The sequence below is a fragment of the Pollachius pollachius genome (assembly GCF_949987615.1).
Source record: "Pollachius pollachius genome assembly, chromosome: 1".
Lineage (NCBI taxonomy): Eukaryota > Metazoa > Chordata > Actinopteri > Gadiformes > Gadidae > Pollachius > Pollachius pollachius.
The window spans coordinates 12,106,744-12,119,282 of record NC_136934.1 but is presented as its reverse complement, the minus strand read 5'-3'; the positions used below and the strand labels follow the sequence as shown (position 1 = coordinate 12,119,282).

The 12,539-nt window shown below is 44.0% G+C and overlaps 1 protein-coding gene across 1 annotated transcript in view; it reads left to right on the top strand.

Moving 5' to 3' along the window:
- Positions 1–8,639: 8,639 nt before the first annotated feature.
- The window catches only part of adamts3 (ADAM metallopeptidase with thrombospondin type 1 motif, 3), a gene marked incomplete at its 3' end in the record, with an annotated part of 93,645 nt that continues 89,745 nt past the window's right edge, over positions 8,640–12,539 (top strand). Inside the window, exons 1-3 of the mRNA XM_079753189.1 lie at positions 8,640–8,747; positions 9,112–9,133; positions 11,286–11,743. Of these exons, the coding sequence (XP_079609315.1) occupies positions 8,685–8,747; positions 9,112–9,133; positions 11,286–11,743 (543 nt within the window). The 5' untranslated portion in view covers positions 8,640–8,684. The remainder of the gene's footprint in view (positions 8,748–9,111; positions 9,134–11,285; positions 11,744–12,539) is intronic.

The following is a 12,539-nucleotide window of genomic DNA, read 5'->3' as shown; positions in this document are numbered from 1 at the left end:
TGGTCCTCCGCTACACGTCAACATTTCATCACAGGCTTTTCCCTCTCGCCACTCAAAATTAAACCATCCCCCACCCCCGCCCCCCCTTCGTCGCACATTTCCTCCCTCGTAAATCTTTCATCCTGAAAAAGGTTGTCCGTAGTAGTCCGCTGTTACAAATATAAATTGTATCTTTAACGACTGCTGTCCTCTAAGACCAACGGCGACGAAGAATAACAACATGTTTTCCATCCTTTTCTGTTATTCTCTTTGCCTTTTATTAGGAATAATTCATGACACCCACAGTATATCAATGTGTTCCCGGACTTGTGCTCTGGGAGGCAGCCTAACAAGGGGATTGTAGAGCTCATTATCAACAATGTAGGGTAGCGCTCCGCAGGCTTGAAAAATAATCCTGTGTGTGTCTATGGCTGTTTGTGGGCCTTTGGGTATGTGCGCCTTTGTGTGTATGTGTGGGTGTGTGTGTGTGTGTGTTTGTGGGTGTGTGTGTGTGTGTGTGTGTGCGCTAAGGTGAGGGGGCCCTCAGGTGAGCGGGCCCTCAGGTGAGCGGGCCCTCAGGTGAGGGGTCCCTCAGGTGAAGAGGCCCTCAGGTGGGGTCCCTCAGGTGAGGGGGCCCTCAGGTGAAGAGGCCCTCAGGTGGGGTCCCTCAGGTGAAGAGGCCCTCAGGTGGGGTCCCTCAGGTGAGGGGGCCCTCAGGTGAAGAGGCCCTCAGGTGGGGTCCCTCAGGTGAAGAGGCCCTCAGGTGGGGTCCCTCAGGTGAGGGGGCCCTCAGGTGAAGAGGCCCTCAGGTGGGGTCCCTCAGGTGAAGAGGCCCTCAGGTGAGGGGGCCCTAAGGTGGGGGGGCCCTCAGGTGGGGTCCCTCAGGTGAAGAGGCCCTCAGGTGGGGGGGCCCTCAGGTGAGAAGTGGGTGGTGGGTCCGGTGGACTTCCTAATTCTCTGCCTTTTATGGGGTTTTATTGTAGGAGGTATTAAAAATATATATTAACCACTGCATCTTGACCAGGAAATATCGCTATTTTTTAAGGTTTTGCTCCAGTGTCCTGGAGTAAAAACATATTCCTTTGAAATAAATCATTAAAAGAAAAACACATATTGAAAGGAAGTGTAATCTATTATTTATTTATTTCCCTTTATTCCATTGTCCTGGAGTTCCTTTGTAGTGGGTCTCACAAAGCAAATGTTAGATTAATACTAAAGTTGTAAAGCTTGATGGAAGAAGAGCTCAGATTTGTGGACGAGGCCTCTTCACTTTCTTTTGCTTTGAAATTGTTTCAAGTCATGGGGGACGGGATCTAAAAGGCGCGCACTACCATGAACGGGTCTCGATGGGGGACCACCTGACCCGTGGAACATCAACAAGCGTTATTTGACTTACCATTGATCGGAGAGAAATGCTGTCATGGCTCAATCTTTCCAAAATGAAAAGAGACAAATTACAGCAAACCAAAAGCACAGATCCCAAATAGCTATTTCCCATTCTGTTAGTTTGTCCCATGTATGCAGTTCATTTGAATTTGCCATTAGGGAATTGCACTTGTTCTTCCATAATTGCTAACAAAAGGACTGTTAACTAAAATGATAGCATCATCTTCCCATTGTCAGTATCCCTCCTTGGCCAACAGTGAACCCAAAGCCAGCAATGCTAACCCAAACATGCCCTGTAGACAGAGACAAAAGGACTTGAAGCCCAACCTGTGTATTAGGCCACTATAGAAAAAAAGAATTATTCTGAAACCTCCATCTTGTTTCTCCGTGTCTGGACGAATAGCTCCGCAACAAAACAGAAAACCCTTCGTAGTCCCAGCTCCCTTGTAGATTCCAATGCTGTGTGTGTGTGTATGTTTGTGTGTGTATGTGTGTGTGTGTGTGTCTATGTGCGTGTGTCTACGTGTGTGTCTGTGTGCGTCTGTGTGTGTCTGTGTGAGTGTGTCTGTGTGTGTGTGTTTGCATTATCCATGTCTTACAAAGAAGAATAGAGAATAATTTATGTTATGTGAATGTATTCCTGAACATTTCAAGGCCTGTCTATTATTTGTTAATGATATTCTGTAATGCTGTTCTTTTGCATGTACTGAGTTGGTGAAATGTGCAATAGCCCTCAGCATTTTTCATGAAAAGTTTACTGTGCGTCTATATCATAGGTATTTGCATATCTTTGAAAGACAGTTTAGACTTAAATTGTCGCAAGCATCCAAGCGACACACAAGCACACACAAGCACACACACACACACACACACACACACACACACACACACACACACACACACACACACAGCATACAACGGACTTCCATTTTTCAAGGATTATGAATTTTATTTTTGCTATGTGGACGGCATGAATATAAACACCCCTCATACCATTGTGTCCCTTTCTATTCATGAAAAAACAAAATCACTGTAGCTTTTTATGTAAAATGGCATCATTATATCTAATGATGCAATAATTACAAATTGCCTTTTACCTAATGAATATGCACAACACTGCATTCGTTTACCTTTATGTGAGACAAGAGATGTAAAAAAAGACACATTTCATTTTTCTTAAAGATAGATTGTTGAATGCATAACTGCGTGTGCTAGCAGGGGTGTATGCCACATGTGCAGAGTAATGGTGCAGTCAGCAGGAACAGCTATTGTCGTAACAACAGTCGTTGGCACGGAATTAAGATGGAATTGATTAACCCTGCCCCCCCCCCCAACAAACACACACACACACACACACACACACACACACACACACACACACACACACACACACACACACACTGCTCCCCACACCGTTGTTGTGTATGTGGAGGACTACCTCCTCGTTATCGTTAGTCAGACTGGCCTCTTTCTTTTCCTTTTTTTTTGCAGAAAGCTAAGCAGCCATCAGAAAGAGCTACGTGGCTTACTTCTAACTCGGCATGGGGTTCACTCTTTCATCGTCCATACAATTAGGGTCAGGTTTATGGGTGTTTGAGGCCAGCAGAGAACTGTTTGAGTAAGCTCATGAGCCTGGGCAGGGAGGGAGAAGTGCAGACTCGACTGACGATTAATCATTGTTCTACCGAGCGCTTACGCTCTAAAGTAAGGGGGATTTCACTTGAACTGACAGCGTAATGACAGGAATAACATAATGTAACATAATATCTGACATCGACTCACCTCCTGTTGAGTTTGCCTCTGTGCCTATTCTAGGGGAATAGATTCTATAGACTGTAGCTCGTCATAGAATGAATGAGATACGTTTAAAAATAAATGCAAATTACAAAGCTCAAATTACAAAGCCCAAAGTCTTTACACTTTTCAGAATTGTTCATGCTCATGTCAGTAATCATTGCAACAGTTTCATTGTTCATGAGGGAACTAGAAAAAGTACAATTTCATAGTTGTTAGTACCTGGTATATTGAAAATGTACAGTCGAGCGACGTGAAGTAGTACTGCATTTTTATGTAGGGTGTTATATGTTGCCTCCCAGGTGTTTTTGATGACTGCTAGGGAGTTAGCTGTGCTGGATGCTTGCGTTTGGTGTTTCTTCTGGTTTCTATGGCGTTCAGGTATCAATGGTACGATCTGGGTGGTTGTTTGGGTGTTCTAGGTGGTTGCTATGGTGTTCCATGTTGTTCTTAGGGTGCTCTTGGTTTATGCTATGGTGATTTAGGTCAGTTCTTCCCAACCTTTGAATTCAGGTGTACCGCTTAATTGTCATCAACATTTCATGGAACATTGCGTACTACAGGTGTTGAACATTGATCTAGCTGGTGGCAAAGGGGTGCTGGGGGGTTGCTAGGATGTTCCAGGTGGTTGCTCAGGTGATCCTGGTCTTTCGTAGGGTTGTTCTTGGTGTTTTCTAGGGTGTTCAAGTGGGTTATAGGGAGTAAAGTAAGTTTCAATACTTTTCAAAAATTATAAATAGTATACATGTTTTGAGTCATTCCATAAAAGTTTAGATATACACAAAAAGTATGAAGGAGGAATTTGAGAAGAGTTATAGGAGGAGGAGTAAAGAGCCCTTGGGGAGAGCTGGTGAAGAAACCAAGAAAAAGAGGAGAGACCAAGAAGCTGGTGGTGGATTACCAACGGAGCAAGAAGAGGTACCAGCTCCCGACGGCCTCCAAGGGGAAGCCGTAGAGATGGACCCAAGTTCCTGGGAGTGAACAAACATGGCCAATAAACTGGACCAGACTGAAACCCCTGAGGCCCTGTGCAGGAAGAGAGCAAGATGTTCTTGCTCAGGAGGTCCAGTTCCTTTCACGTGTAGAAGAACGCCGCCTTTAAAAAGCTGCTGCCAATCTTAAACCAGCCAGCCAGTGTCCTCTCATTGCAATTTATTGTTGGAGGAGGTGACACCAACACATGTGATGCCAACAGACTGAACAAGCTTGTCTGCTCTAGAGGACTGCTAGCTCTGTAGCTGGAGCTGAACCGGACCATCTGGAGTTGGTTGCAGAGGGGAGGATGAGTTAGAGGCTAGACGGTACCCCTTTCCATTACCGAAATGCTGAGTTAGCAAAGATAAGGAGCACATTCAGCCCCAGACTCATCCCTACTTGGCCCGCCACAAAGCCCCTTGGACAGTCCATTGTGCCAGTAGACGTCAGGCTCCACAACCGAGGCTTGACCCCCACATGAGAACTGTCTGTGACTTACTTCTCACCCTTAACTACTGCATCCTGCATGGAGTCCTGCGCACATGCGCATTGACTCATATACTCAAATACTACGATTATAAATGAATATATGATCATGTATTAATTTATAATCGTGTATGCATTTGATAAATACAGATTGATAGGTTAGGCTAACCCTATTTCGATTTATTGACAGAATTTTCTGCGTTCACTTATTTACTGTTTCAGAGATTCAGTTCAGTCGGGCCAGCCGCTCAGCGTATTACTTATTTACTTCACTTACTTATTTATATATTTGTATTCTCATTCTTGACTGTACCTCTACTGTGTTGTATGTGCATGCTGTTGCTGCCATAACACATGGCATGACACAGCTGATCTTAGCTTTTGTTATTTATTTTTTGTCTGAGACTGACAAGTCCAGCGGTTAAAGATCAACATTTTGTAGTTCCACCATGTGGCCAACGATTGCCAAAAAATGTTCAATGGAAGTAGTACATGGACAGAGTTTGAAGCCTTCAATAAGAACAACAATAACAAAGAAATAAAATAAATAATCGTAGTATTGACCGGAGGCGATGATCTGTCTTCCACTCTGAACCAGAAAGGGGATGGTTTCTAATATGTCCATTTGCCTCCCCCCCCTCAATGCATTGGAATGTCCCCTTTCTCTTTCTGCTTTCTGTCATTTTATTGCGATGTTCTCTGTTATTGCTGGCATCCGGGGAGGACACCACTGCTGACCCCATGCAGCAGGGCTGGTGATGGTAGTGGTGGGGGGGTCACTGTGCTCCCCGCCTCGCAGCACATTGTCATCCCCAACATAACTTTGCTGTTAAGACGTCACAGAGTCATTGTGGCCCCGGACATTTTCTTCTTTTTTTTTTTCTTCTGGTATGCAGACAAAGCTTGAAAGAGAGAAAGGCCAACAATTGAGATGCCTTCCCTGAATTGCCTCGACCGCGGCTCTTTTATGATGCCGGAATGGGGGTCAGCTTTGTCCCAATGCTGGGATGGGTGTCGTTTTTAGAAAAGCAACTTTCAAAGCACATACCTCTGTCTTGTAATTAGGTTAGCCATTCCTCTGGTCTGGAAGCCATGACGTCTCCATTATCCAGTCATTGAGTCATTGTTTTTTTTATATGCAATTAAGCGCTACGTCTGAATTATAAGTGTTCGTTCAATTGTGATTACAGAAACCAACAAGACCAAAGAAATGACTATATATTAACAGATTTGGATTATTATGAATCGACTTCAAAAATTAAACCTTTGGTCCTCATTTATTGAGGCATATCTGTTAAAAAAAAACCTCAGAGCTCAGTATTAAATGTGATCTGCTTTTCTGCATTAAATGTCAATCAACCACCTTTTGGTCTTTGTTACAATGTGTGCCTGAATAATTAAAGTGAAAACGGCAAATAAAATTGTTATTGCTGTTCAGACACATGGGGTCTGAACAGCAGGAATCGACAAAGAAAATAAAAGTATTTTATTCCCATGAAAGAAACTAGTCTTCAGGAGCTAAATTTGGAGAAACCTTTCTCTAAACCCCATTCTATGATGTGGATAGATAACACAGCAGGAATCTAATCTGTCTTCCAAGCCCAACCTATCTCCTTTCTATTAAAGATTTTATTTTTCACATTTTGAATGAATAATTTATACAAAGGAATAGGGAGAATCACTATAACTATGCATGGGTCAAAGTTCCTCTCCATTTTCTGAACCAAGAGAAAGCTCGCCTCAGCTAACCATGCGAAGAAGATGGAATAAAGCAAAGAGATTTTCTCTTGTCTTTCCTTTTCCTTCTCTCTGGCCACCACATCCACAGGGATTCTGCTCTGTAGGCCTTCTTTCAGCTTGTATTAAGTGATTCATTGCCAATTAAAACAGCGTCTGATTTGCTAGTGAGGAAAAACAGATGTTCCTAACTGGACAGTGGAGGAAGCCCGCAAGAGGAGCTTTTTCCTTCTTTTTTTTTTCTCTTGGAGGGTCAAGGAGGAACAGGATGTCGAAAAAACTAACAAAGCAGCAAACCTTGACAATCAACAAATGCCCCCCCTACCCCCCGCCCCCCCCCCCCCACACACACACACACACACACACACACACACACACACACACACACACACACACACACACACACACACACACACACACACACACACACACACACACACACACACACACACAACTCAGCCTTGTGCACCCAGTTCCTCTCCCGTTCCTGCATGTTTAGTACTCTATCTCTCCATCGCTCTGTCCCTGACCCCCACCCCCCCCCCCCAACTAGCCCCCGCAACCTACACCCCACCCCATTTTTCCCTTCTTCTCCTTCCCTTGTCTCCTGTTTTCACATGGTCTCCAAACGCCCTTGTCCTTCGTTCACTCTCCACGGCTCTCCTTTCCTCATGGTGGTGTTAGCCCATGAGGACTGCGGATGTGTCACTTTATCAGGCTCCCTGCAGGCGTCTCACCCCTCTTTAGCCGACCGGCCATATCACAGCCCCCTCGTCGCAACGATGGACCCTTTTAATTACACACAAAAGGAAAACCATATAATGTAAACAGAGATGTACAATTAAAACAAAATTATTATTTTTATATTTGAACCAAACAATATGATGTCAGTAGGATAACAGTGACTGTGATGTTATATGTTATATATATATAGACTATAATAGCCTACATATGCCAGAGAGAGAGTGAGAGAGAGAGAGAGAGAGAGAGAGAGAGAGAGAGAGAGACGAGTGCTTTGACACAGTGATCTAACTGCCCTTTGGTTTGGGCCTGTAAAAGCGGTGATATACGATCATGTGCCGTCCATGTGTGATCCAGCTAATGACCTCATAGGAATCCAAATAATGCCATAAGAATCCTCCATACAATACCAAATCATGGAAGGGGAGAAATTCACTTGTACATTGTGGATATGTGCTCCATAGCTCAAGGTGGTTATTTTTTCTCAATCAATTCTTTATTTTGTGCTCAATAACAGATGTGGTGCCCGGATAAAGGAATACTCTCATGGTCAACCAGTAGCCCAAAGTAGCCAGACAACATATGTCTTCAAGTTTAGCTACATTGTCTGTCGTTTATCACCTTGTCAAAAATAGCTGTTGGTGATTTCAGTAGCTGCCTCAGCATTCATGTATTTGCTTGTAAAAATGATAAACAAACTTGCCAAACTAGACCTTACCGTTTGTGTTTTAAATTATAATGACTCTTCAAGTCTATTAAGAAAGGTTTGAGGTGACAATTAATATTGCAGGCTCATTAGCTCCAGCACACTTGGGATAAAATTATACAGTTCAGGAGCTTTGAAGTCGTTAATTATTTCATCATAATCACCGTCTATCGTTTTTCTGCGGTATTGGTTCGTCTTGTTATTCTTTTTTTGCAAAAAAAATTTTTCCTGGAAGGCAAATAAAATATATACACTATAAAATAAAAGTCAAAAGTCATACCGATCACAGCATGACTCTATCAACGATGAAAAATATCGGCGTAAACAACGGGACAGCTATTGCACACTGACTTCTCCAGAAGTGAATGAGTTCTACCGGCAGGAGTTTCCCTTAGTACCCCCCCCCCCCCCCCCCCCACCCCTCGCCCCTCGCCCTTCTGCTTGTCTGCCCACACACCATGTGTTCACGAGGAAGAGGGAAGTTTGTGACGTGGGGCAGGGCTTGTCTGCCGTTTATTAGTCAGAGAGCAAGGAACCAGGTTGCAAGAGCTCACTACTACTACACAGCCCACTCTGTCGGGTCAGAGAGAGCTCCCAGGACGAGGGATGTTTTTATACTACAAAACGTTCTAGTAGAGAGACAGTGAACAGAAACACAGACCGGGGTGTCGCAGCTGTATTTCCTGTTGTAATTAAAACTTTCTTAACTTTTTTAAAGGCCAGTTGCATTTCAACTGAAGTTGATGACTTGAGTAAAGCGCTATCAAGTTTCCGTAGCCCATTTCGATAAGTGTGACAAGAGTTTGTCTTATTTTTATTTTTTTTTAACTTTTGGAAAGTAGGATTTTTCCACAATTCTGTGCATTTTAATAGACTCGTGATGGTTTTCCTATCACTTACGTTACTTTTAGGACTTTTAGCTAGTTTGACTTCAGCTGAAAAGGTAAGTAACTACATCGCTGTTGGGCTATTTATATTTAATGTGAAAAAGGGTAATTTGTCTTATCACAAAAGTTGCCGCGCAGTTGACTCGTAAGTGAAACGTGCGCTTGTGTCCACTACACAAGCATAACAAGGCTTCTGTTCTGCATGCTATGCGTTAAAGCTACTGTTATGCATCTGCATGCGCCTTGGTTTTTTTCAAAAACATCTTATATTGCACTGGTAAAGTTTTTGGTCTGTTACACAACAAATGGCAAGGAGAAGTGGTCAACATTGGTAAACAGCATACAGTAAACCAATAACACCCTTCTTATGATATACTATAATATAATATAATGTATTAATATTGTTATTTTTTCTCACAGGCTGGTGAAGTAGAACGAGAGGGTGAGTGTTTATTTTTGAATTACTAGAAGGAAAAAGTCTGGCTGCTGAAATAACAGGATATCTCGGGTGCATTAAGATATATGTGGTAGTGGGGAGTTTGTATGTGGGACACTGTAGGACTCTGTAACCCTCCACACCACACACACACACACACACACCAAACACCAAACACACAAAGTAGACTTCTATTCCCTGACCAAGAGGCCTCAAAGGCTTTGTTATACCGGAAAGAAAACTCAATTTCTAAATCCTGTCCATCTGTTTTCCATCGTGAGGTTAAGCAATGAGGGAGCTGCAGCACTGTCTGCACGTCCCCCGTACAAGACGCACTATCTCGTGGACCCAGAGGGAGCGCTTGTGTCTGATAGGCTCCAGCCTCACCTCTTCATGCACCGAAGAGGTGTGAGTAGGGGGCCGGAGCCGCAGGGAGTAGGGGCTCGGGGGGGGTTCTGCCCTTGGACTTTTAGCTTCAGAGACCCTTCTAAGGGTGCTTTGTATGAGCAGTGAAGGAGTGACCGTATGAAAGCAGTGAGCGGATTCCTTTGGTTTGCAACATGCAATGTTGGCACTGTGGAAAATAGTGTCCCATCGGCTGGTTGGAGAATGTCTTTTACGTTTTGATTAAAAAATTAAGCTGTTGGAATAATATGGTTAGGCAATGCACCATCTCTGAAACGTGGAGTAGAGGAGTGTATGGAAGTAACATCTCAACACACCTCTGGTTGCAATGTTAACATTATTAACTGAACATTTATTTAACCAACCAACCAACCACCAACAACAACCAACTACTATCCATCCAACCCACCAACCAACTTACCAACCAACTAACGTTTGGTAAAATGCCATACATTTAATTCCTTAAACAAAGTTGTCCTTGTGTAATAGGTTGTAGCCTCCATATTTGGTTTTTATTTTGTAATATATGTTATTAAAACATATTCTGCTATGGTTCCTCCCTTAATCACGTAGGATTTATATCATGCTATAAATGTCATTGTGATTCTTCAGTTAGGCCTACAAGAAACGTAAACGTTTAAAAAATACATATCTTTGCTATTACCTTGGACATTTAGTTACGTACAATTGCATGAAATTCAGATTAAATCATGGTTAAACTCATCATTGGAAGGTGACATGTAACCAATAGACAAAAAAGCCCTTAATTTTATTTGCCCTTCTCAAAAGCAATGCGTGCTTTCATAGTTATTTCATAAGGCAAAGTGCTTATTAAACCTTCTAATAAGTTTATAGTGGTGGCTCTGCTAATACTGCTACCTCTTCCCAGACCCATTATTTTACAAGCCATCAAAGTGACATCTGTCTTTCTTCCTATTTCAAACAGCCGTCATTCTTGTCCTCAGCATTTTTGCGTTCCCCGATTGTGTCAATAGTGCCGACACTATGATTTGTAAAGCATGTCATTTCTTCCGAGGAAAAATTTAAGTGTTTAACAATAACACCTGCTTGAATGTCTTGTAGTTAGAACCAAAAATGAAAAGGGGCTGATATTCGTGAAACATTTCTCCAAGCGTGTCAGTCTCTATGAACATTTAAATTTGTCTTTCGCTGGTTCAAGTGCACAAGGGAAACCCGCTCCGAGATATCCTTTGAACCCAGAGACCCTCTATTATTGGCGGTAAACCTCCTCTTGTCAGGAGGCCTCTGTACTGTCTGTACACGTTACAGCAAATTAATTGAAATGGACCAACCTAACACCAAGGCTGAACAAGGTAGCAGCTGGCTGCCATTTATTATTGCCGTCGCTTATGGACAAACAATGTCCCCCAGAAGGGTCTGTGGTACTGGTCATATATAAATATGTAATAATGAGAATAGCCATGGTCATAGTAAAGTCAACCACAAGATATTTGACTATTAGTAATTTAGGAGATGCCTTAAAGTAATTGAAAAATACACATGTGATTACGAAGCAGGTATGAATAAGATGTTCACAGGTACACTGCGGCCGTTGGGGTTCGAACCCCGAGACTCAAACGTACTCTGTCTTGGACACACCCTGCCATGGCCTTTCTCCTGCCGCCTCCAGTACTACTTATCTTTCTAACTGAGGGTGGACACTGTCTTACCGCCTCTGGTGGTTCTGTGGTCATCCTGTGTTAAACCATGACCCTGATGTGTCCCGAAACAGAGCTGCTCAAGAGCCGGCTGAAGGAATATGGCCTGGTCACTCCCTTCAGCACCGACGCCCGCGGACACTACCTGTCACACCTGCTCTCGGCCAATCACAAGCAGCGCGTCCGGCGGGAGGCCTTCCCCTCCGGGGAGTCCCAGCAGACGCTCTTCTTCAACATCACCGCCTTCGGCAAGGAGTTCCACCTTCGCCTGCGCCCCAATGACCGGCTGGTGGCCCCCGGGGCCAAGGTGGAGTGGCACGACAATGATGACGGCGGAAGAGAGAGCGAGGACGATGGCGCTGGCGGCGGCGGCGGCACTGGCGACATGGGAGAGGGCGTGAAGAACCGAACCGGGCCTGGGGGAGCTGAGCGGATACTGAGGCGAGAACTCCTCAAGACGGACTGCACCTTCATCGGCGACATCACAGATGTTCCCGGGGCTTCAGTTGCCATTAACAACTGTGATGGGCTGGTGAGTCTTCGCTGTTGTTCTCCGCCCCCTCCCCCCCCCCCCCTTCTCATTCTAACCCCGTCTTCCCGTTACGAAAGTGACATGACCTTGTCATCGATTGTTAGGAGGTTTAGATGTCCATAACTCCCTGGTGGAGGTCATTTTTCTTTAAAAGCCGCGGGCTGGCATTTTAACAGCACATTGTTCTCGATATATTCCTCAAGTGGAAAGGACCAAATAGCTTTTGTGCTGAAGTTTGTCCCGGGTGAATGACTATACATTACTGCCACAAATACGAGGGCATTTCTGTTTTCCTCGCCCTCCAACCATTGCCTCGCATGCAGCATGGATCTCCTTTTGTTCTTCACCACAGTTAGCAACCCTGCCACACCCCTCTCATAAACCACTTGAACAGTAATTGACAGATGATTTAGGGCTGTAAGTCGTTGCTAAAGGTCCCAGATACCTACTTTCCCATTTAACAACAGTGGCAGCGTTTTGGCGTAATTTACTCTAAAGCTTGGGGTTTCAACTGAGAGTGATGAGCTCATATGAAGCACCCTGAAATGCATGGTATACATTTTTTTTATATTGAACCAGGCAGTTGGTGGTGTTCAGGGCTAGTGTTATGCTGATGTACCAGGTTGTTGAAGACCGCTGGCAAATGTTAATCTTCAGAGGCTTTGTGTGTGAACGTGAACACCTGTTTTTGCGCACGTGTGTCCAAATGTGTGTGTGTGCGCATTTGTGCACACGTCTTGTGTGTGTGTTTGTGTGTATGTGTATTTTCGCACACTTATGTGTCCATGAGTGCAGA